At 34.9% G+C, this 26170-nt stretch overlaps 1 protein-coding gene across 13 annotated transcripts in view; it reads left to right on the top strand.

The window, feature by feature from the left end:
* The window catches only part of DLG1 (discs large MAGUK scaffold protein 1), a 318440-nt gene that overhangs the window by 81051 nt on the left and 211219 nt on the right, over positions 1-26170 (top strand). For all 13 annotated transcript variants that reach the window (XM_073231852.1, XM_073231851.1, XM_073231856.1 and 10 more), the window contains exon 5: positions 24774-24938. In XM_073231852.1, the coding sequence (XP_073087953.1) occupies positions 24774-24938 (165 nt within the window). The remainder of the gene's footprint in view (positions 1-24773; positions 24939-26170) is intronic.

Genomic DNA, 26170 nt, shown 5'->3' with positions numbered 1-26170 from the left:
AAAAGATAAAGGCAGAGATCTGGGATCCAGAGATCCACAAACCAAGGATTCAAAAGAGTACCAGCAAGACACCAGAAGCAGGAAAGAGGAATAGAATAAGTTCTTTCCCTTACCGATTAAGGAACCAACTGCAGACACCTTGATATCAGACTTACAGCCTCCAGATTATGAGACAATAAATTTCTGTTGTTTAAGACATCTAGTTCGTGGTACTTTTTTATCGTAGCCGTAGCAAAGTAATACATAAAGTATTTCATAAATTTGCCCCCATTAAAAATATGCATTGTTTATCTTCCTATAATTGACTTGTAAAAGATTTTTATATATGCAGATATGAGTGATTTGTCATATTTATTTATCGTAAATATTTTCTCTCATTTTGTAGTTTGCCTTTAGTGGTGATTTTGGTTTGTATTTATGTTTCTTTGCTCTTTCGTTTTGGTTGTTGGTTTATTTTTATTTTCAGTTGAGGTATAGTTGACCTTAGTGGTGATTTTTAAGAACAAAAGTTTGTTTTGTTTTGTTTTTTTGGTATCATTAATATACAATCATATGAGCAACATTGTGGTTACTAGATTCCCCCCATTATCAAGTCCCCACCACATACCCCATTACAGTCACTGTCCATCAGCGGAGTAAGATGCTATAGAGTCACTACTTGTCTTCTCTGTTCTATACTGCCTTCCCTGTGCCCCCATCTCACACTTTATGTGTACTAATCGTAATGCCCCTTATTCCCCTTCTCCCTCCCCAGTCCTTTTCCCTTTGGTAACTGTTAGTCCATTCTTGGGTTCTGTGAGTCTGCTGCTGTTTTGTTCCTTCAGTTTTTGCTTTGTTCTTATGCTCCACAGATGAGTGAAATCATTTGGTACTTGTCCTTCTCTGCTTGGCTTTTTTCACTGGGCATGATACACTCTAGCTCCATCCATGTTGTTGCAAATAGTAGGATTTATTTTCTTCATATGGCTGAATAATATTCCATTGTGTATATGTAGCACTTCTTCTTTATCCATTCATCTACTGATGGACACTTAGGTTGCTTCCATTTCTTGGCTATTGTAGATAGTGCTGCGATAAACATAGGGGTGCATATGTCTTTTTCAAACTGGGCTTCTGCATTCTTAGGGTAAATTCCTAGGAGTGGAATTCCTGGGTCAAATGGTATTTCTATTTTGAGTTTTCTGAGGAACCTCCATACTGCATTCCACAATGGTTGAACTAGTTTACACTCCCACCAGCAGTATAGGAGGGCTCCCCTGTCTCCACATTCTTGCCAGCATTTGTTGTTCCTAGTCTTTTCTGTGTTGGCCATCCTAACTGGTAAGAGGTGATATCTCATTGTGGTTTTAATTTGTATTTCCCTCATGATTAGTGATGTGAAGCATCTTTTCATGTGCCTGTTGGCTATCTGAATTTCTTCTTTGGAGAACTGTCTGTTCATATCCTGCACCCATTTTTTAATAGTGTTATTTGCTTTTTTTGGTGTTGAGGTGTGTGAGTTCTTTATATATTTTGGATGTTAACCCCTTGTTCAGTATGTCACTTACAAATATATTCTCCCATAGTGTAGGATGCCTTTTTGTTCTGCTGATGGTGTCCTTTGCTGTACAGAAGCTTTTTAGCATGATGTAGTCCCATTTGTTCATTTTTTATTTTGTTTCTCTTGCCTGAGGAAAAAGTTGCTCATGTTTATATTTGAGATTTTTGCCTTTGTTTTCTTCTAGTTTTATAGTTTCATGACTTACATTCAAGTCTTTGATCCATTTTGAGTTTACTTTTGTGTATGGGGTTAGACGTTAATCCAATTTCATTCTCTTGCATGTAGCTGTCCAGTTTTGCCACCACTAGATGTTAAAGAGTGTCATTTCCCCATTGTATATCCGTGGCTCCTTTATTGTATATTAATTGACCATATATGCTTGGGTTTATATCTTGGCTCTCTATAGTCTGTTCCATTGGTCTATGGGTCTGTTCTTGTACCAGTACCAAATTGTCTTGATTACTGTGGTAGAGCTTGAAGTCAGGGAGTGTAATCCCCTTGCTCTATTCTTCCTGCTTATAATTGCTTTGGCTATTCAGGGTCTTTTATGGTTCCATATGAATTTGAGAACTATTTGTTCCAGTTTGTTGAAAAATGCTGTCAGTATTTTGATAGCGATTGAGTTGAATCTGTGGATTGCTTTAGGCAGTATGGCCATTTTGACAGTATTAATTCTTCCTATTCATGAGCATGGGATGTATTTCCATTTGTTGATGTCTTCTTTTTAATATTCCTTGTGTGGTTTTTTTAATATTAGTTGCTAGAAGGATTACAACTTAACTTTTCAGTCTCTTAGTATTCATATTGTACCACTTCACATAAAATGCAGAAGACTAGGAATTGTATAGGTCTGGTTTACCACCTCTACCATCCCTTAACCCCACCATCTCTTATGCTGTAGTTGTCATATATATTGCATCTTTATGTATTAAATCTATATACATATTATGAACCCTACAAGACTTGTCATTTTTGCTTTAAATGTCATGTCTTATAAAAAGGATTCTACATATATTTGCCTTGCATATTCAACTAAGGATAACTCATTTAATAAAAATAAAAGTTACAGAACACTGAAGCCTGAACTGTCTGCTGACAGACTCTGCTAGTCAAAAGGTTTAGTTTTTGCATGACCAGTGGCCTGGGTGGTAACCTGGGTAGTAGGGTATGTCTGAGTTGCAGTAGTACGAAGACCTGGTGCTCAATTGCAAGTGTAACAGTGCCAGTGTTGGGTGCGGGAGTTGGTGACTGAGTGATCCAGATGCTGCTGGAGGATGAAGTAGGGGATTCAGTCAGAATCTCAGCATCAGATTCTCAGCATCAACTCAGAGCCCAGATATAAACCCAAGCATATATGATCAATTAATATACAATAAAGGAGCCATTGATATATAATTTTTACCTGTCATTTATTTAATTTATCATCATTTAATTTATCATTTAAGTATGAAAAAGCTGCTGATTTCTACAAAATATTAGGTAATCGGTTAACATACTAAGTTACTTCTGTCAATTTTTTACTGTATTTTCTAGCTGAATAACAGTATCTCCTGGAAATAATGATCATTTTATCAACTTATTCAAATTTAAAAAAAATTTTTTGAGGTAATTTTGTGAATGAATAATCACATGGTTCAAACTACAAAAGGTACATAAAAATGAAAAGTTTCCCTCCTACCTCAAATATTTTTCCCATCAAGGAACTAAAGTTCTGTTTCATGTGTACTAGTTTCTATATATATGTATACATACACACACACACACACACATACACAGGCAAATATCTGTGTTTTCCTCATCCCTCTTAAACACACACATACAGAGATGAGAGCACAATCTACTCTATTTTGTACTTGGTTTAACCTCTGAACATTGTATTCTAAAGCTCTTCCTATTTCCATACAGGAAGACCTTTCTCAGAGAAATATTTTTATGGTTTTAAATATTTTCCTCTTTGGCTAGGGATTATTTATTTGACAAGTCTATTATTGATGGAAGTATTTATGGAAATCTATAATTATTTGCTGTATTACAAATAATGCTACAGTGAATAACTGTCTACACATATATCTATTGTACATGTAGGAATATATCTATAGGATTAATTCCTGAAAGTGGAATTGTTGTGTCAGAGGATATGTGTGTTTTTAATGTTGATACATATTGTGAAATTGACCTTCATTCAGGTCCAGTGTACATTGCACAGATACGTATGGAAGTGTCTGTTTTGCCCATGCCCTCATCAGTATAGTATGTTATTAAGCTTGGATATTTGACAATCTGATAATTTAAGAAATAGTAACTCAGTGTAGCTTTAATTACATTTATCCCACTGTGAGTAAGGAGAACATGATTTCCTGTATTTAAGAATTATTTATTTCCTGTCCTCTAAGCTATTTACGTATCTAGTACTTTGTATATTCTGTTCCATGCACAGGAGAGAGATTTGGAAAGCTTTATATCTTTTTCCTAGGGATTTGTAGTCTTTAGAGTTGTGAATTTAGTCCTTTAGACTGAAGTTACAAATCTTTCTACTTTTTTTTTATTTTTTGACTTACAGTCATATTCATCAGTCATTTCTTGGAATGGACTCTTTGTTTTATGTTATGGTTTTGTAGATCTTTGCACTCTGTATTATAAAAGATTTGGCTAGAAGAATCTTGGATTTTTATGTTTTCATTTTAAAAATCTAATGCATTTGGATTTTTTCCTGTTAATAGCTACCTGTTTTTCACTTTGCTATTTACTGAATAATTATCTTTTATCCAGTGATATTGGTTGGCTCTGTCACCTTTATCAAATAGTACTTAATTTCTATTAATATAAAGTACGTATTTTCTTTTTTTAACTGATGTTTCTGTTCATATACCAATAACACCATATTTTAATCATCAAGGTTTTATAATAAGCTTTAAAATTTATTGAAGATAGTTCGCACTCATACTTTGTAGATTTTCTCTTTATTCTTGCTTTTATTTTTCGTAAATTTTAGTTACCTCTTCTGTGCCTAAGTAAATGAGTATTTAAATACATGAATAAATTTCCAGTTGGCCTTTCTTTGGGCCTAGTATGTGTGTTAAGGATAAAATATAAACTTAAGAGAAGGTAGGTGATACCTTGAAGTTGACTTCTGCCAAGAACATGGTATGTCTTCTTTCCATTTGGTAAAGTCAGACATTTGGGTACTTCATATTAATTCCTGGATATTTTATCTTTCTTTGTTTCTATGGCAAATATAGTCTTATTTTATTGTATTATCTGATTGATACTAATTTAAATTAGGAGTCAGCAAACTTATGTAAAGGACCAGATAGTAAATATTTTAGTCTTTGTGAGCCATCGACTTCTCAGCACCACCATTATATTGAGAGAGAAATTTGAATGCTGCACCAAAGGGACCATAAACAATATATAAATTATGAATGAGTATAGCAGTGTTTGGTACAACTTTATGAAAACAGGCAATAGGCCATATTTGACAGTAAGCCAACTTAGTCTGTGGACCCCTGGCTTAAATGAAAACTACTGATTTCTGTGATTTCATTGTCTGATTGGATAACTAATTGAATTCTTGTTTATAGTTTCTCTGCATTTCCCATGGGTTTTCTGGGTTTACCATTAGTTTTTGTGAATTGTGATGATTTTATTTTCACCTTTTTAATTGTTATATGGCTTTATTTTTCTTACAACTCTTAGTATAGGCAGTAGTTATGATAGTGGTATTTTTGCCTTATTTCTGATTTTAATGTCGGTGACTTGAAAGTTTCCCCATTAACTACTATAGTGATTTTGCGTGGATATAAAGATATTAAATCAAGGAAGTATCTTTTCTTATACAATTGAGTTATTTTAAACTCAAAGGTAAATACTACCTTTTTTTTTCAAATATCTTCTTAGGTGAATCTGTGGAAATGAATTGGCTCTTTATCTTATAGATTATTTATTATTTTTCCCCAAAACGTAGTGTGGTAGGCAGAATAATTTCCCCTCCCTCAAAGATGTCTGCATCTAGGTTAGGTTAGATGGCAAAAGGTTAGGTATCAGGAATCTAGGTTGGGTTAGATGGCAAAAGGGAAATTAAGGTAAAAAATGGAAATAAGGTTGCTAATCAGTTGACAATAAGGTGAGAAATTATCCTGCATTATTTATCTGGGCCCAGTGTAATTATAAGGTTTCTTGAAAGTGGAAGAAGGAATTGGAAAACAACCAGGGAGATCACAGTATAGGACTTGGACTGATACTGTTGGATTTTAAAGATGGAGGAAGTGGGCTAACAGCCAAGGAATATGGACAGTATCTAGAAACTGGAAAAGGCAAGGAAATGCATCTGCTCTAGAGCCTCCAAAAAGGAATTCAGCTGCACTGGTACCTAGATTTTATTTAGCCCAGTGAAACCCACTTTGGACTTCTCAAGTACAGAATGGCAAGATAAGAAATTTGTGTTGTTTTAAGCCACTAAATTTTCTTTGTACAATTTATTTCTAGTTTTATACCTTTGTGATCTAAGAAGTTGGTTGGTAGAATTTCGGTCTTTTTGAATTTACTGAGGCTCTTTTTGTGGCCCAGTATGTGGTCTATTCTGGAGAATGTTCCATGTGCACTTGAGAAGAACGTGTATCCTGCTGCTGCTTTTGGGTGTAGAGTTCTGTAGATGTCTGTTAGGTCCGGTGCTCCTGTGTTGGGTGCATATATATTTATAATGGTTATTTCCTCTTGTTGGACTGACCTGTTTATCATTATGTAATGTCCCTCTTTATCTCTTGTTACTTTCTTTGTTTTGTAGTCTATTTTGTCTGATACTAGTACTGCAACACCTGCTTTTTTCTCCTTGTTGTTTGCATGAAATATCTTTTTCCATCCCTTGACTTTTTTTTAGTCTGTGTATGTCTTTGGGTTTGAGGTGAGTCTCTTGTAAGCAGCATATAGATGGGTCTTGCTTTTTTATCCATTCTATTACTCTGTGTCTTTTGATTGGTGCATTCAGTCCATTTACATTTAGGGTAATTATCAATAGATATATACTTACTGCCATTGCAGGCTTTGGATTTGTGGTTACCAAGGATTTAAGGGTAGCTTCTTTACTATCTAACTGTCAACGTTAACTCATTTATTATGCTATTATAAGCACAGTCTGATGATGATTCTTTGTTTCTCTCCCTTGTTCTTCCTTCTCCACTCTTCATATGTTAGGTGTTTTATTCTGTACTCTTTTGTGTTTCCTTTAACTGCTTTTGTGAATAGTTGATTTTATTTTTTGCCTTTAGTTAGTATTTGGTCAGTCTGCTTTCTTTGCTGTGATTTTATTTTCTCTGTTGACATCTATTTAGCTTTAGGAGTGCTTCCATCTAGAGCAGTCCCTTTAAAATACCCTGTAGAGGTGGTTTGCGGGAGGCAAATTCCCTCAACTTTTGCTTGTCTGGGAATTGTTTAATCCCTCCTTCATATTTAAATGATAATCGTGGTGGATACAGTATTCTTGGTTCAAGGCCCTTCTGTTTCATTGCATTAAAGATACCATGCCATTCTCTTCAGGCCTGTAAGTTTCTGTTGAGAAGTCTGATGATAGCCTGATGGGTTTTCCTTTGTAGGTGACCTTTTTTCTCTCTCTGGCTTCCTTTAATACTCTGTCCTTGTCCTTGATCTTTGCCATTTTAAGTATTAAATGTCTTGGTATTGTCCTCCTTGGGTCCCTTGTGTTGGGAGATCTGTGGGCTTCCATGGTCTGATAGATTATATCCTCCCCCTACCTTGGGGAAGTTTTCAGCAACTATTTCTTCAAAGACACTTTCTATCCCTTTTTCTCTTTGTTCTTCTGGTACCCCTATAATGCAAATATTGTTATGTTTGGATTGGTCATAGAGTTCTCTTAATATTCTTTCATTCCTAGAGATCCTTTAATCTCTCTCTGCTTTAGCTTCTCTGTATTCCTGTTCTCTGATTTCTATTTCATTAACAGTCTTTTGCACCTCATCCAGTCTGCTCTGAAGTCCTGCTATTGATTGTTTCATTTGTTATTTCCCTCCGAACTTCATCCCTTATTAGCTCTTGCATATTTATCTGCAGGTCCAACAGCATGGTTATGACTTTTATTTTGAATTCTTTTTCAGGAAGTTTAGTTATATGTATTTCACCAGGCCCTCTCTCTGGGGTTGTCTCAGTGATTTTTGACTGGACCAGATTCTTCTGCCTTATTATAGCAATAGAAGTGATCACCGTAAGCCACTAAATTTGTGATAATTTCTTATAGCAGCCATAGAAAAAGCATACCATTGATTCTGTTCCAAACTAATGGATGTATTGCTGATATTTCGCCAGTGAATTTTGATGTATGGTTTGACTCGATAGGAAAGTATGCATCTGTTCCTATTTCACTCTTTAGAGGTGGTGGTGGTGGTTTTTATCAGTAATGAATGTTTTTATTTTTTGACTATTTGGCATTCATAAATACGATTTTTTCCTTTTTTACTTATTAATTAAGTCAGTTATATTAAGTGACTGTCAATATTTAATTAGTCTGGACTTTTGGGGGGTTATTCTGCTTGATTTGTAATATTTGATGTTCTGCCAAGATCTGTTTTATTTTGGATCTTATTTATTTTGCATTTACATTCATAAGTAAGATTTGTTTTTAGTTTTTTTTGTCCTCTCTGAGGAATTATTTTCTCATCTATAAAATCCTAACAATTTTTATTTATACTGTATTTTGTTCTACCTTTCCCTCCCTTACCCCCAGCCCAGACTTTGTTTCTGGGGTAAGGTGAAGGCATTAAATGCCAGTATCGGTAAGGCACAGTTTCTTGCATGCCTAGCTTTATTATATGAAGGTCAAACACAAAAAGAGGAGATTCAAGATGGCGGCGAGAAAGATGAGACAGAAAACTCCTCCCCAAACCACATATAATATGAAAATATACTTAGTACAACTAATCCTAAAAGAGCCACAGGAAAGAAGGCTGCAGCAGACTGCATACACCTAAAGAACAGAGCAGACCTCATGAAATAGGGTAATGTACCAAAGCCTTGATCCAGCAGGACCCAAGCCTGTCCCCCACCCCAGCTCACCGGTGGGAGGAAGAGAAACAGAGCGGGGAGGGAGTGGAACACCCAGCCCTGGAGATCTGCTTTGAACCACTAACCTACATTGCATGGTGCTCTGGAGATTAGTGGGGTTGGAAAGCTAAGACAGGCAGAAAACTTGAGAGACTGAGATTCCAGCCATTTGTGGAGGACAGGGATCCACATCTGGCCACTCTGGGACAAAGGAAAGGTGGGTGGTCTGAGAGGCTTCCTAGCAGCTAGAGGGCTTCTAAAGGGGTGGGATTTGCTTGGAGCTTGCTGTGCGGGAGACGGGATAGATGGACCAGGTTGTCTGGGCACGCTCTGCCCAGCAGGCTGGGAACTTTCAGGAGCTTCAGGTGCTCCATCCTCATGGCTGGCTACTCAGCTCTGAGGCCCCCCACTGTGATACGCAGCCTGCTGCGCCTACCTCCTGGCCTGCTGGCAGCGGCTTACAGTCAGTCACTGCACTGGTGTCAGGCCAGCCAGAGGGAGACCCCTGCATATGACAGCTACAGATGCAAAGCACAGAGGCTTACACATCTCTGTTCGGCCCACTGGCTCTGACACTGAAAACAGGCACTGCAGCCCCAAAATGGGAAACAGCTCTTGCCTCCCTCCAGGCACCAGTGCCCCTCCCTCTAACCCCCAACCTCACTCCAGGGGCTGAGCAGCTCCAGAAACTAGAGCTTCTGGGCACTAGAGGGCACCACATAGAAATATGAAACGTCAAAGGAACCTGGTTCAGACCAAAATCTCACAAACCCCAGAAAAAGGGCCAAATGAAACTGAATTCACCAATCTTCCTGAAAGAGAGTTCAAAATAAAAATGATAAACATGCTCATGGGGGTATACAAAAATATTCAAGAACACAGGGATGAATTTAGGACAAAGATTCAATCGTTAAGAAATTCCATATCTGAAATGCAACATACAATGGAAGGATTTAAAAGCAGATTAGATGTAGTAGAAAAGACGGTAAATGGAATAGAAATTAGAGAAGAGGAATACAAAGAAACAGAGAAATACACAGAGAGAAAAAAGAATCTCTAAGAATGAAAGAATATTGAGAGAACTGTGTGACCGATCCAAACGGAACAATATTCACATTATAGGGGTACCAGAAGAAGAGAGAGAAAAAGGGATAGAAAGTGTCATTGAGGACATAATTGCTGAAAAATTCCCCAGTCTGGGGAAGGAGATAGTTTCTCAGGCCATGGAGGTTCACAGATCTCCCAACACAAGGGACCCAAGGAAGACAACACCAAGACATGTAATAATTAAAATGGCAAAGATCAAGGATAATGACAGTCTTTTAAAGCAGCCCGAGAGAGAAAAAAATCACATACAAAGGAAAACTCATCAGTCTATCATCAGATTTCTCAACAGAAACCTTACATGCCAGAAGGGAGTGACATGATATATTTAATGCAGTGAAACCGAAGGGGCTCAAGCCAAGAATACTCCACCTGGCAAGGTTATTATTTGAATTTGAAGGAGGGATTAAACAATTTCCAGAGAAGCAAAAGCTGAGAGAATTTACCTCCTACAAACCACCACTACAGTGCATTTTGGATGGACTGCTATAGATGGAAGTATTCCTAAAGCTAAATAGCTTTTACCCAGGAAAATAAAACCAAAGCAAAGTAGAACAATTAATTACTAAGCAGATGCAAAATCATATCAACTATCCCCAAAGTCAGTCAAGGGTTAGACAAAGAGTACAGAATATACCTAATATATAAAGAATGGAAAAGGAAGAAAAAGGAGGGGAAAAAAAGAACCTTTAGGTTGTGTTTATAATAACATATGAAGTGAGTTAACTTAGACTGTTAGATAGTAGGAGAATTACCCTTGAAACTTTGGTAAACCACAAATCTAAAGCCTGTGATGGCAATAAGTACATACCTATTGATAATCACCCTCAATGTAAATCGTCTAAATGCACCTATCAAAAGACAGAGTCACTGAATGGATAAAAACACAAGACCCATCTATATGCTGCTACAAAAGATTCACTTCAAACCCAAGACATACACAGACTGGAAATAAAGGGTATAGAAAAAGATATTTCATGCAACTAATAGGGAGAGAAAAGCAGGAGTTGCAGTATTTGACTTCAAAACAAAGAAAGTAACAGACAAAGAAGGACATTACATAAAGATAAAGGGTTCAGTCCAAAAAGGATATAAATATTATAAATGTCTATGCACCCAACACAGGATGACCTACACATGTGAAACAAATATTAATAGAATTAAAGGGGGAAATAGAACACAATGCATTCATTTTAGGAGACTTCAACACTCCACTCACTCCAAAGGATAGATCAACCAGACAGAAAATAAATAAGGGCACAGGGGCACTAAACAATGTATTAGAACAGATGGAACTAAAGGACATCTACAAAACACTCTCTCTAAAAGCAACAGGATACTCATTCTTCTCAAGTTCACATGGAACATTCTCAAGGATAAATCATATACTAGGCCACAAAAAAGAGCCTCAGTAAAGTAAAAAAGATTGAAATTGTACCAACCAGCTTCTCAGATCACAAAGGTATGAAACTAGAAATAAATTACACAAAGAAAATGAAAAAGCCCACAACCACATGGATACTAAATAACGTGCTCCTAAATAATCAATGGATCAATGACCAAATAAAAACCGAGATCAAGCAATATATGGAGACAAGTGACAATAATAATTTAACAGCACAAAATCTGTGGGACACAGCAAAGGCCATGTTAAGAGGAAAGTATATTGCAATACAGTCCTACCTCAGGAAAGAAGAACAATCCCAAATGAACATAAGCTCACAATTAACGAAACTAGAAACACAAGAACAAATGAGGCCCAAAGTCAGTAGAAGGAGAGAGATAATAAATATCAGAGCAGAAATAAATAAAATCGAGGAGATAAAACAATAGAAAGAATCAATGAAAGTGAGACCTGGTTCTTTGAGAAAATAAACAAAATAGATAAACCCCTAGCCAGAATTATCAAGAAAAAAGAGAGTCTACACACATAAACAGAATCAGAAATGAGGAAGGAAAAATTACTATGGTCACCACAGAAATACAAAGAATTATGAGAGAATATTATGAAAAATTATATGCTAACAAACTGGATAACCTAGAAGAAATGGACAACTTTCTAGAAAAATACAACCTTCCAAGGCTGACCCAGGAAGAAACAGAAAATCTGAATAGACCAATTACTAGCAAGGAAATGGAATTGGTAATCAAAAAAGTACCTAAGAACAAAATGCCTCGACCAGATGGCTTCACTGCTGAATTTTATCAAACATTTAGTGAAGACCTAATACCCATTCTCCTTAAAGTTTTCCATAAAGTAGAAGAGGGGGGAACACTCACAAATTAATTCTACAAGGCCAGCATCACTCTAATATCAAAACCAGGAAAAGACACCAGAAAAAAGAAAATTACAGACCATTATCCCTGATGAACATAGATGCAAATTACTCAGCAAAATACTAGCAAAGCAAATTCAAGAATACATCAAAAGATCATCCATTATGATCAAGTAGGATATATTTCAAGGATGGTAAAACTTTCAAAAATCCATCAACATCATCTACCACATCAACAAAAAGGACAAAACCCACATGATCATCTGTATAGATGCTGACAAAGGATTCAATGAAGTTCAACATCCATTCATGATAAAAACTCTCAACAAAATGGGTATAGAGGGAAAAGTACCTCAACATAATAAAGGCCATATATGACAAACCCACAGCCAATATACTTAACAGTGAGAAGCTGAAAGCTTCTTTTTTTAAGATCAAGAACAAGACAAGGATGCTCACTTTTCCCACTTTTATTCAACATAGTGGAGGTCCTAGCCACGGCAGCCAGACAACGCAAACAAATAAAAAGCATCCAGATTGGTAAGGAAGAGGTTAAACTGTCCCTGTTTGCACATAACATGATATTGTATATAAAAAACCCTAAAGAATCCACTCCAAAACTACTAGATCTAATACCTGAATTCAGCAAAGTTGCAGGATACAAAATTAATACACAGAAATCTGTTGCATTCCTATACACTAACAATGAACTAGCAGAAAGAGAAATTGCATTCATAATTTCAGGAAAAAGAATAAAATACCTAGGAATAAACCTAACCAAGGAAGTAAAAGACCTATACTCTGAAAACTACAAGACACTCATGTGAGAAATTAAAGAAGATACCAATAAATGGAAACGCATCCCATGCTCATGGATAGGAAGAATTAATATTGTCAAAATGGCCATTCTGCTTAAAGCAATCTACAGATCCAATGCAATTCCTATCAAAATACCAACAGCATTCTCCAACAAACTATAGCAAAGAGTTCTAAAGTTCATATGGAACCACCAAAGACCCGGAGTGGCCATAGCAATCCTGAGAAAGAAGAATAAAGCAAGGTGGTTTACGCTCCCCTATTTCAAGCTCTACTGCAAGGCCACAGTAATCAAGACAATTTGAAACTGGCTCAAGAACAGACCCATAGACCAATAGAACAGACTAAAGAGCCCAGATACAAACCCAAGCATATATGGTCAATTAATATATGATGAAGGAGCCATGGATATACAATGGGAAAAAGGCAGCCTCTTCAACGGCAAAACTGGACAGCTATATATTGTAAGAGAGTGAAAATGGATTATTGTCTAACTCCAAACACAAAAGAAAACTCAAAATGGATCAAAGACCTGAATGTAAGTCATGAAACCATAAAACTCTTAGAAGAAAACATAGGCAAAAAAATCTCTTCAGTATTGTTCCTGCACACAACTCTTTGGACAAGGGAAACAAAATAAAAAATGAACAAATGGGACTACGTCATGCTTAAAAGCTTCTGTACAGCAAAGGACTCCATCAACAGAACAAAAAGGCATCCTACACTATGGGAGAATATATTTGTAAATGACATATCTGACAAGGGGTTAACATCCAAAATATATAAGGAACTCATGTACCTTTACACCCAAAAAGCAAATAACCCTATTGAAAAATGGGCATAGGATATGAACAGACACTTCTCCAAAAAAGAAATTCAGATGGCCAACAGCCACATGAGAAGATGCTCCACATCGCTAATCATGAGGGAAATGCAAATTAAAACCACTATGAGATATCACCTCACACCAATTAGGATAGCCAACATAGAAAAGACTAGGAACAACAAATGCTGGCGAGGATGTGGAGACAGGGGAACCCTCCTACACTGCTGGTGGGAATGTAAACTAGTTCAACCATTGTTGATAGCAGTATGGAGGTTCCTCAAAAAACTCAAAATATAAATACCATTCAACCCAAGAATTCCACTCCTAGGAATTTACCCTAAGAATGCAGAAGCCCAGTTTGAAAAAGACATATGCACCCCTGTTTATCGCAACACTATTTACAGTAGCCAAGAAATGGAAGCAACCTAAGTGTCCATCAGTAGATGAATGGATAAAGAAGAAGTGCTACATATACACAATGGAATATTATTCAGCCATAAGAAGAAAACAAATCCTACCATTTGCAACAACATGGATGGAGCTAGAGGATATTATGCTCAATGAAATAAGCCAGGTGGAGAAAGACAAGTACCAAATGATTTCACTCATCTGTGGAGTAATAAGACAAAGGAAAAATTGAAGGGACAAAGCAGCAGCAGACTCACAGAACCCAAGAATGGACTAACAGTTACTAAAGGGAAAGGGACTAGGGAGGATCAGTAGGAAGGGAGGTATAAGGGGGAAAAAGGGGCCTTACGATTAGCACACATAATGTAGCAGCGTTGGGGGACATGGGAAAGGCAGTATAACACAGAAGACAAGTAATGATTCTTTAGCATCTTACTACACTGATGGACAGTGACTGTAATGTGGTATGTGGTTGGGACTTGACAATAGGGGGAGTCTAGTAACCATAATGTTCAAGTAATTTTACATTAATGATAACAAAATAAAAAGTTAAGGTTTCAGTCCTTTAAAGTCATAATTTAATAATTAAAGCAAAGTGGAAGGTTTTACTACAATTATTACCATCATTGCATTTCAACTTTTTTCCATTTACAATAGCTTGTGTTACATAAGAAGTAATCATTTGTATACTGCATTTTTAAATTAGAATTCTTTTACACAGTATTCATTCATACATTTTCTTTCCCCCACCCTTCCTTCACTCCACCACTTTTACAATGTATCTAAAAGTGGTCACTGTAGGTCATTCTCTGACAGAGACAGTGTTTCTTGGCCCTCTCCTTCCTTCCTTCCTACCCTTTAATGCACACTGTTATTTCAAGCATTTACTCTTTTGAACATGTCTTTCAAAAAAATACTCATACCTGTTTGTAATTTTTTTTACGATTTCATTGGGCAGTTTTAGGCTGTTTATGCCTCTTGTTTCATTTCTTTTTTTTTTTTTTTGTTTAGTGTATTGCTTAGAAATGCTAGAGGATTTTTTTTAATAATTTTTTTTGAGAGGGCATCTCTCATATTTATTGATCAAATGGTTGTTAACAACAATAAAATTCTGTATAGGGGAGTCAATGCTCAATGCACAATCATTAATCCACCCCAAGCCTAATTCTCGTCAGTCTCCAATCTTCTGAAGCATAACGAACAAGTTCTTACATGGTAAACAAGTTCTTACATAGTGAATAAGTTCTTACATGGTGAACAGTACAAGAGCAGTCATCACAGAAACTTTCGGTTTTGATCACGCATTGTGAACTATAAACAATCAGGTCAAATATGAATATTTGTTTGATTTTTATACTTGAGTTATATGTGGATCCCACATTTCTCCCTTTATTATTATTATTATTATTTTTAATAAAATGCTGAGGTGGTAGGTAGATACAAGTTATAGAGGATTTTAAGTAAGAATGATATTGCCTTTGTTTCCACTCACAGGAATGCTTTTAATGTTTCATCATTAAATAAGGGTGATTGCTGGTAGATGCTTTGAAACTTTCTCTTTTATTACTGTATGCTAAGAGTTTTTCTTCCACCCCCAAAATCAGGAATGGGTTTTAAATTTTGGCAGCTACTTAAGTTCTTTAAGCTTCTGTTGAGATAAGCATAGGAACTTTTTTCTTTGATATATTCATATGGCAAAATGCATGAATATATAAACTGTCAGTTGAACCTCCTTGTATTCTTGGGATACATTTCATTCCTTGTTATTGGATTTAATTTTCTGTTTATCCTTTCAAAACAGTTTCTATTCATATTTGAAGATTAGTGTCTTGTTTTTTAAGGTTCTGTAATCTGATTGTCTTAATACATTTGTAAGCTTTCCATCTTCCTCAGGAATGCAGAAATTAGCTATTCCTTGACAGAATTTAAATGTACTTATAATACATTTACATCTGTTGTGATCACTCATTTCTTAATTCCTCCTATTTAGCATGGTTTTCACACACTTAGTGTAAATCTCTTCCATTTCCTAACTTTTGCCAATTTAGGTTTGTTTTTGTTTTGTTTTTAATTTCTTCTCCTAATAATTTGTGGGTGCTCTTTCATTTCTATACTGGTATGTACCATTGAATTTTAATAAACATTTAAAATATTCACATCAACATGTAAGTTTTATTTATCCTTACTCATACAATATCCACAGTGTGGGTATACCCAGCACCTAAGTTTTACTGATATTTGGAAATTGGATTCTAAATTGGTGGTGACTCTGTCTCCCTGTTCCTCAGTATGTAATAATCTTTATCTGTTTTAGAAATTCACATTAAACCCCACCACTGCTCTGACATTAATGTCTTACTTACTGATTTTTTTAAAAATAAGTATGTTGGGGTTATATGGAATAATGCTAGTAAAACGTGGTGCAGATATTTCTTTGTAATTTACTGAAAGAATAAGCATTTACAGGTTTAGAGGTATTTGTAAGGAGATAATTTGCAAACCAGTAATTATGTTTATTCAGCTGTTTGATACTGATTTAGGAACCTTGCACTAATAAAATACTTCTGGGTTTTAATTTCAGCCATTTAAAATTTTCCAGTAGTTTTAGGAATCTGCATCATTTCTTTTATCATAAAACGAATTTTTTCCAAGGAAGGATTTCTGAAAATTATGTAACAACAGTGAAACAGTAATGGTTACATTCCAAATTAAAATAGCTTTCAAGTCATAGTAGTAAGTTAAATAATGTTGCCAATATTGTTAACCAGGATTAAGAAGAGTAGAGGATTTTATACTGACAATATCAGCCTTTAAAACGTAAAAAGGAGGGGAAATATATTTAGAAAATTTTTAAAGTCCTTGTTAAATCTGCTTCCTCCCTTATCCTTATCCTCTCATCCACATTCTTTTCTAGTCTAAGTGTTAGGTAAGTTAGACTTGGACCTTCTTTGTAGGAGGCTTAGTTTTTTGCATTCTGCTGTATTAGCAAACTAGTTTATATGAAGCCTTCAGTGTCAAAATTTTTTTGGAAATAAACTGAGATCAACTTTAAGGTAAGAAATAAGTAAGACTATATTACTATGCATTGTAATGGTGGTCCTGGAAAGTATTGAAAATAACTTTCTCAAGTAATAACTGTAACTCAAGGAATCTCTTTTTTGAATCAATAGTATACAGTAGACTTTTACTTTTGGTAACTGCATTTTGTTGTTTTAGGCTTTCTTAAACATGCCATATACAAGGGAATTAAAAAACTAAAGAGATTCCTACTGCCTAGAAGTAAGACAGTTTGAGCTTCAGGAGGGATGTTTTCAGTGGATTTAAAGCAATCAAGTATGTGTAATCCCTCAATTTACAATGACATTTTTATAATCACTTTTAAATTAGGATATTCATACACCCTACTATTCACAATTTCAGAGTGTATAGTTCTGTGCACAAGGTTCTGCAACCCAAACTACTAATTCCAGAATATTTTCAACACCCCAAAAGGAAACTCCATACCCACTAGCAGTTGATTCCCACTTCTTTTTCTTTCCAGTCCTTGGTAAACACTAGTCTACTTTCTGGTTCTATAAATCTGCCTATTCTGAACATTTCATATAAGTGGTATTGGACAATTGATGGCCTTTGTGTCTGACTCCTTTCACTTAGAGTAATATCAAAGTTCCATGTTGTAGGATATATAAGTACTTAATTCCTTTTTATAGCTGAATAATAGTTTATTATATGGATATACTACATTTTTTTTGTCCACTCATAAATTGATAGACACTTGGGTTCTTTCACTTCAGGCTGTTTTGAATAGTAATGCTATGAACATTTGTGTGATTTTGTATGGATGCACATTGTCAGTTTTCTTGGATATATACCAAGGAGTGGAATTGGCTCAGTCATATAGTACCTCTTTTTATCTTTTGAGGAAATGCCAAAATGTTTTTCATAGTGGCTACACCATTTTACATTCCCCTCAGAGGTCTTTGGGGGTTCCTATTTCTCCACAACCTTGCTAACTAACATTTATTATTAGTCTTTTTGATTATAGCCAACCTGGTTGGGTGTAAAGTGTGTTTTTGATTTGCATTTCTGTAATGACTAATGGTGTGGAACATCTTTTCATTGCTTATTGGCAACTTGTTATCTTCTTTGGAGAAATATCTTATTAAACCTTTTGCCCATTTTAAAATTGGGTTTTGTTGAGTTGTAAGAATCATGTGTTCTGCATACTTACCACGTACCTTATATATTGTGGATACTCTTAATCAAATATATGATTTGGAAATATTCCCTCCCTTCTGTGGGTTATTTTTTCACTTTTTTGATAGTGTCTTTTTTGGTGGCATAGTTTGTACCCCTGTAATGCCCCTCACCTCTTTCACCTATCTCCCTTTCACCCCAATAGTATCCTTCAATGAACAAAAGTTTTTCATTTATGTGAAGTTGTATTTTCTTTTTCCTTGGTTGCTTGTGCCTTTGATGTCATACCTAAGAAACCATGGCCTAATCCAAGGTCACAAAGATTTACACTTATATTTTCTTCTAAACATTTTATAGTTTTAGCTCTTATATTTAGGTCTTGATTTATTTTGAGATAATCACCTTGATTTAATTTTATATATGGTGTCAAAAGAAGGTCTAATTTAATTACTTTGCATCCAGTTGTCAGCATCATTTGTTGAAATACTATTCTTTCCCTTAATCATTAAGTTGTCTTGGCACCCATGTTGAGAATCAATTGATCGTAAATATAATGATATATTTCTAGATTCTTAATTCTATTCCAATGATATATGTCTATCTTATGCCAGAATCACAGTCCTGATTAATGTAACTTTATAAAAGTTTTGAAATGGGGAAGTGTGTGTCGCTCTACTTTGCTTTTCTGTTTCAAGATTGTTTTTAACTACTCTGGGTCTTTTGTTAACTCTATATGAATATTAGGATCAGACTGTTAATTTCTGAGAGAAAAATGCCAGGTGGGATTTTGATCAGAATTGCATTGAATGATATATAAAAACCTCCTAATTGCTGTAAAAAAATGGCAGAGAACCAATTTTTTATCTAGAAAACTGGTGATTAAGGGGAAAGACTCAAGTTTTTTTCCTGTTATTCATGTGTGAACCATACTGACGGTAGCCAAATAGGTAAAGAGAATAATGTCTTTTTATGTATATATACCATTTAAGAAATGAAAAAAGAATAATAGATTATCATCATTTTACAATCCCCAGTGAATGAACTAATTGAGGCATTGAATGTCAAACATTGCCATCATCAAAAAAAGAGAACCAGACATTATGTGCTTCTTGAAAGAACACAGCAACATCTTTAGTCTTGACAAAAGGATTGAACCAGAGACTGATAAAACTGTTTTGCTTTCGGCTGCAAGTTTGCAGGAACTACAAAAGCCAGAAGACCATATTGAATGGTCCCATGATTATAGAATGATTATACTGGGAAACCCAGATCAAATAAATGCCTTGGGTTTTTCAGTAATTGTAAGGATAAAAAGGGATCAAAAGGTAACATATATTAAAAGATACTTAAAAGACATAATTTTTTAGTGATTTCTTTCTTTCCATTTAAGAATGAACCATTTTGTTTTAAATCCTTTTAGATCCCCTCAAATTACACATGTACATTTGTGGATGTGGATCTATATACACACATGCACATATACATATGTTTATACATACATACATACATACATATATATATATATACACACACACACACACTAGACTGTTGCTTTGCTTTAAGTGTTCAAAATGTATGTTAGCTTTGAAACATGGCTTTCATTATTCAATAAAGTATGTCTTCACCTTTTCCTATTAGAAGTAGATTTTTACCCAATTTTGACTTCTACATAGTATTTCCTAGGATGACTACCATAAATGTACTTTTTTTTTTTTTTTGGTCTACATAGGCAGCTTGTTTCCAATTTTTCTTTATTCTAAACTATACTATGGAAAATACCCTTCTACATGTATCTCTTCCTAAAGTAAGTTGTGGAGTGCCTGTAAAGCTTGAAAAGATGGTATCAAGTTTCCTTTTTATCTTACTTACTTCTAAGGTATACAAGTACTTAGATTTGTACTTAGTACTTAGATTTGCTTCTGTTCAATTGAGCATATAAACTGTGTTAAGTTTTCTTAAGTATGTTGATGCTAAACATCAGCCTTATTCAGGATAAAGTTAGAGAATTCTCTTCACATGTAAACTTCAATTATTTTCGAAACAATGAAAATGGATTTCTTACATCATGTTAAATAAACTAGCTAATGTTGATGTGAGCCAGATAGTTGTTTTCCATATAATTATACCATTTTACAGAAGGATGTTTTTTAAAAAGTGATTTCTGGAGGTGATTTCACATTCAGCAGTCATGTTCACAGTTAAGATTCGTTTTTATATATTTTACAATGTACATGCCTTTCTATATACAACAAATTATACTCCTCACTGATGCTGTATCTAAGATTAATTCCTGGAAGTGGAATTACCGGGTCAAGGAGTAGACAAATTTTGAAAACAGTAAAAGACCTCTCTCATGAATGTGATGATTTATGCCCATTTCTCTGAATTCTGGTAGCCATTTTTACTTAATAAGGATGTTGAGCATGTTTAGCCATTAAGTTTACTGGTCTGTTTGTATGGATTTTGTGAATATTCCTTCATTATATTTGCTATTCTTTTTTTTAATGGTTTATAAGAGCAGCATATAGTTGCTAATAATCCTTTGTTCTTGTAAATTCCACATTATTATACTTATTTTTTTCCTGCTGTTCCTTGTTTGTCTTTTTCTTTATGAATGTGTTTATGAGGTGGGGGGGATATTTTAGTTTTGATTTTCTGTTTATGCCTGTGTACTCCTACCCTGACTTCAGAAACATTCAGTTTTATTTTCTCCCAAGTCCTATACCTATAATTTCCTTTATTCTTGTGTATCGTGTGAAAGGTAGATTTGGTTTTCTTAAAATTATGTTAATATTTTTTAAATAGGTGGCATAGAGTTGCACATGTGTGAGAGAAAGAGGTAGATTCTTTTGTAGGTAAAAGAGAAATACTGTTATAGCCTGATTTTCATTTAGAATTTGAAAAGGCTGACTTTTTCTCTTTTCTTTCTTTGGTTTAAAAGCATGTAATATAAAATTTACACTTTAACCATCTTTAAGTTTACACTTCAGTGGTATTAAATACACACATGGTTGTGTAACCATCACCATCATCAATTCCCCATAACTGTTTCCATGTTGTAAAACTAAAACTTTGTGCCTATTAAACAATAAGTCAAAATTTTCCCCTCCCCTGTCCCCCTGGCAATCACTTAGGGACTTTATGATTTGACTACTCTTAAGTACCTCATATAAGTGGTTCATACAGTATTTCTCTTTTTGCAACTGTCGTACTTCATTTAGCATAATGTCAGCAAGGTTTATTCACACTGTAACATATTGCAGAAATTACCTCATTAAGGCTGATTAATATTCCATTGTATGTGTATACCACATTTTGCAAATCCATTCATCCACTGATGTATGCTTGGGTTTCTTCCATGTTTTAAACTATTGTGAATAATGCTGCTATGATCCTGAGTGAACAGATATCTCTTCCAAACCCCACTTCCACTTGTTTTGGGTATATATGCAAAAGTGAAATTGCTGGATCATATAATAATTGTACTTTTAATTTTTTTGAGGAACTGCCGTACTGTTTCCACAGTGTCTGTTCCATTTTACATTTCTACCCACAGTGCACAAGCGTGCCATGTCCTCACCAACACTTGTTTTTTTTGGGTAGTAGACATTCTAATGGGTGTGAGATGGTATCTATTGTAGCTTTTATTTGCATTTCCCTAATGATAAGTAATGTTGAGCATCCTTTCATGTGCTTATTGGCCATTCGTATATCTCTTTTGGAGAAATGTCTTTTCAAGTCTTTTGCCCAGTTTTGAATCAGGTTTTTTGGTTTTTGTTGAATTTTAGTTTTCTGTATATTCTGGATTTTAATCCTTTATCAGATATATGATTTGCAAATATTTTCTCCTGTGGGTTGACTTTTTACTCTGTGGATAATGCCTTTTGATGCACAAAATTTTTAAATTTTTATGAAATTAAATTTGTCTATTTTTTCTTTTGTTACCTTTGCCTTTGGTTTCATATCCAAGAAATCATAGCTAAATGCAATGTCATGAAGCTTTTATGCTGTTTTCTTCTAAGAGTTCATTTTAGAGCTTATGTTTAGGTCCGTGATCCATTTTGAATTAATTTTTGTGTATGGTTTTAGTTAAGGGTTCCAATTTCATTCTTTTGTATTTGGCTATCTGGTTTTCCTAGCACCATTTGTTGAAAACATTGTCTTTTCTCCAAGGAATGGTCTTGGCACCCTTGTCAAAAATAATTTGACTGTATATGTGAAGGTTTATTTCTGGACTCTGTATTATAGTGCATAGATTGGTCAGTATATCTGTCTGTATGCCCATACCAAACTATTTTGACTAGCTTTGTGGTATGCTCTGAAATTAAGAAGTGTGAGTCCTCCAGCTTGTTCTTTTTTGTAATTACTTTGACTGTTCAGGTCCCTTGAGATCCCATATGAATTTGAGGATGGGTTTTTCTATTTCTGCAAAAAGCATCATTGGGATTTTATAGGGGTTATATTGAATGTGTAGATTGCTTTGGGTAGTATTGACATCTTACCAATGTTAAGTCTTCCAAGCCATAAAAATAGGATGTGTTTCCATTTATTTTTATCATATGTAATTTCTTCCAACAGTATTTTGTAGTTTTCATTGTATAAGTCTTCACCTTTTTGGTTAAATTGACCCCCAAGTATTTTATTCTTTTTGGTACTATTGTAAATGGAATTGTTTTTGTAATTTTCAGATTGTGTATAGAAGTGCAACTGATTTTTTTTTTCATTAAAGTATCATTGATCTACAATCTTATGAAGGTTTCACATGAAAAATATTGTGGTTTCAACATTTACCCATAATTTCAAGTCCTCACCCCCCCCCCCCGCCCCATTGCAGTCACTGTCTATGAGCGTACTAAGATGCCATAGCGACAGTGCTTGTCTTCTCTGTGCTGTACTGCCTTCCCCGGGACCTGCCTATATTATTATTGCTAATTATAATGCCCCTTAATCCCCTTTTCTCTCCCTCCCCACCCACACTCCCTACCCCCTTCCCTTTGGTGACCGCTAGTCCCTTCTTGGAGTCTGTGAGTCTGCTGCTGTTTTCAGTTTTGCTTTGTTTTTATACTCCACAAATGAGTAAAATCATTTAGTACCTGTCTTTCTCTGCCTGGCTTATTTCACTGAGCATAATACCCTCTTAGCTCCATCCATGTTGCTGTGAATGATAGGATTTGTTTTCTTTTTATAGCTGAATAATATTCCATTGTGTATTTGTACCACATCTTCTAATCCATTCATCTGTTGGTGGACACCTAGGTTGCCTCCACATCTTGGCTATTGTAAATAATGCTGCAATAAACATGGGGTGCATATATCTTTTTGAATCATGGATCTTGTTTTCTTTGAGTAAATTCCTAGAAGTAGTATTACTGGGTCAAATGGTATTCTATTTTTAGTTTTTTGAGGAACCTCCATATTGCTTTGCACAATGGTTGAACTGATTTACATTCCCACCAGTAGTGTAGGAGGAATCTCTGCATCCTCTATCTCTGCATCCTCACCAGCATTTGTTGTTTCTTGTCTGTTTGATGTTGGCCATCCTAACTGGTGTGAGGTAAGGTCTCATTGTGGTTTTAATTTGCATTTCCTTGTGATTGGCAAGGTGGAGCATTTTTTCGTGTGCCTGTTCACTGGTTGAATTTCTTCTTTGGAGAAGTGTCTGTTCAAATCCTCAACCCATTTTTTAATCAGGTTATTTGTTTTTGGGGTGTTGAGGTGTGTGAGTTCTTTATATATTTTGGATGTTAAACCCTTATTGGATAAGTTGTTCATGAATACATTTTCCCATATTGTAGGATGCCTTTTTGTTCTGCTGATGGTGTCCTTTGCTGTGCAGGAGCTTTTTAGTTTGATGTAGTCCCATGTGTTTTTTTATTTTGTTTCTCTTGCCGAAGAAGATGTGTTCAATAAAAAGTTGCTTATGTTTATATTTAAGAGATTTTGAACTGCAACTGATTTTTGTGTGTTGACTTGGTATGCTTCTTCTTCACTGAATTCATTACTTCTAACAGCTTTTTTGCTAATTATCTTAGAGTTTTCTAAATGTAAGATCTTATCATCTACAAACAGGGATAATTTTCCTTCTTACTTCCCAATTTGGATGCCTTTTTTTTTGACTAATTGTTCTGGCTATGACCTTTAGTACTGTGTTGAATAGAAGTGTTGAAATTGACCAAAATTAACCACAGTTTAACATCCAAGTTTTCTCCTGGAAGTTGCAAGCCTTCAACAGGCTCCAGAGGTCCAAAATAGTTAACATCAGCAGATTCTGCCAGTGCAGCTGTCTAGGTAGGGAGACAGATTCCTTGTGCTTTCTATTCTGCCATCCTCCCAGAATCTGAATTATTTTTAATTATCAAATAATTTTATTAAAAATACTGGCATTGCCTTATAATAGAGGCCTATTTCTCTCAGACTTTATGCATTAAACCATAAAATACAGTTTTCATACATAGTCAAATATTATTGAGTGTTTGGCTAGTTAAGAAAACCATGATTTGAACTGAATTCACTTTACTTTTCGGGGCTTCTTCACATTTAATAATTTTCTTTACAGAAATACCGGTATCAAGATGAAGATACACCTCCTCAAGAGCACATTTCCCCACAAATCACTAATGAGGTGATAGGTCCAGAATTGGTTCATGTCTCAGAGAAGAACCTGTCAGAAATTGAGAATGTCCATGGATTTGTTTCTCATTCTCATATTTCACCAATAAAGGTAAGATAATAACTTTATTTTGTTGCTGTGAATTACATATTTCTTTTGTTAGTAGTATAGCTCATGCTCAGAGAGAACTATCCTTTCATGTAGAATTTTTGCACTTTGACTATTTCTGGTTTCATAATTGTAGGAAATTTCATGATCTTTTAGCATTCTAAAAACATTTTTTAAGATATGTTTTGTAAGTGAATTTTATTTAGTGATACTGCCTTTAAGCCTAAAATTCCCATGAAGGAAATAAATATTATATTTCAAATACCACATACTGAAGTATTTATAAATACTTGCTACAAATGTCAGTAGGTACAGAAAAAGAGCATTAACAGTGTCTTTGAAGTCCAGTATGTGACTGTATTTGATTGCTTCACCTTATTCTCTCCCCTCAGAAATAATCACAATCCTGGTTTCTATTATAAGGCTGAACAATATATTTAAATCTCTAATCAATATGTTTATTTTGCCTATCTTGAATATAAATGAAATTATACTGCATGTAATCTCTACTTGCATTTTTGTTCCACGTTATATTCCTGAGATTATTTTCACTGCTCTAGAGTTTTCTATTTTTTATGAATACACTGTAATTTATCTCACATTTGATGAATGTTATTTTCAAATTATTACTAGTATAAAAAGTGCTGTTAAAAACATAGGTCATGACAGGATAGCACAGAGAAGGCAAATAGTGATTCTGTGACATCTTACTATACTGATGGGCAGGGACTGCAATGGGGTATAGGAGGGGACACAATAATAGGGGTGAATGTTAGTAACCACATTGTTTTTTCATGTGAAATGTTCATAGAAGTGTATATCAATAATACCTTAATAAAAAAAGGTGCATATCAGTAGTACCTTAATGAAAAGAAAGGTTGTGTATACACATGTTTGTTAGTAACACCAGATTATTTTCCAATTGATTGTATGATTTACATTTTCAGCAGCAATATATTAGTTTTAATAGATCCATATCTTATCAATACTTGGTATTATTATTTTTGCCCTTGGGCTTCACATTATGATATTAATGTGCATTTCCCTGTTTGATAATAAGGTTGAATATACTTACTGGTTATTCAGGTTACCTATTCTGTGACATGACCTCTCAAGATTTTTATTCATTTTTGTATTAGGTTGCCCTTTTTACTGATTTATACAAGTCCTTTACATATTCTAGATACTAGTCCTTTATTGGTTGTATGTATTTTGAATAAGGAGCATTTCTTACT

This window comes from Manis javanica, chromosome 3 (genome assembly GCF_040802235.1).
Source record: "Manis javanica isolate MJ-LG chromosome 3, MJ_LKY, whole genome shotgun sequence".
NCBI classification, from domain to species: Eukaryota; Metazoa; Chordata; class Mammalia; order Pholidota; family Manidae; genus Manis; species Manis javanica.
The sequence above is the reverse complement of the archived record's forward strand: the minus strand, read 5'-3'. Positions and strand labels throughout refer to the sequence as shown.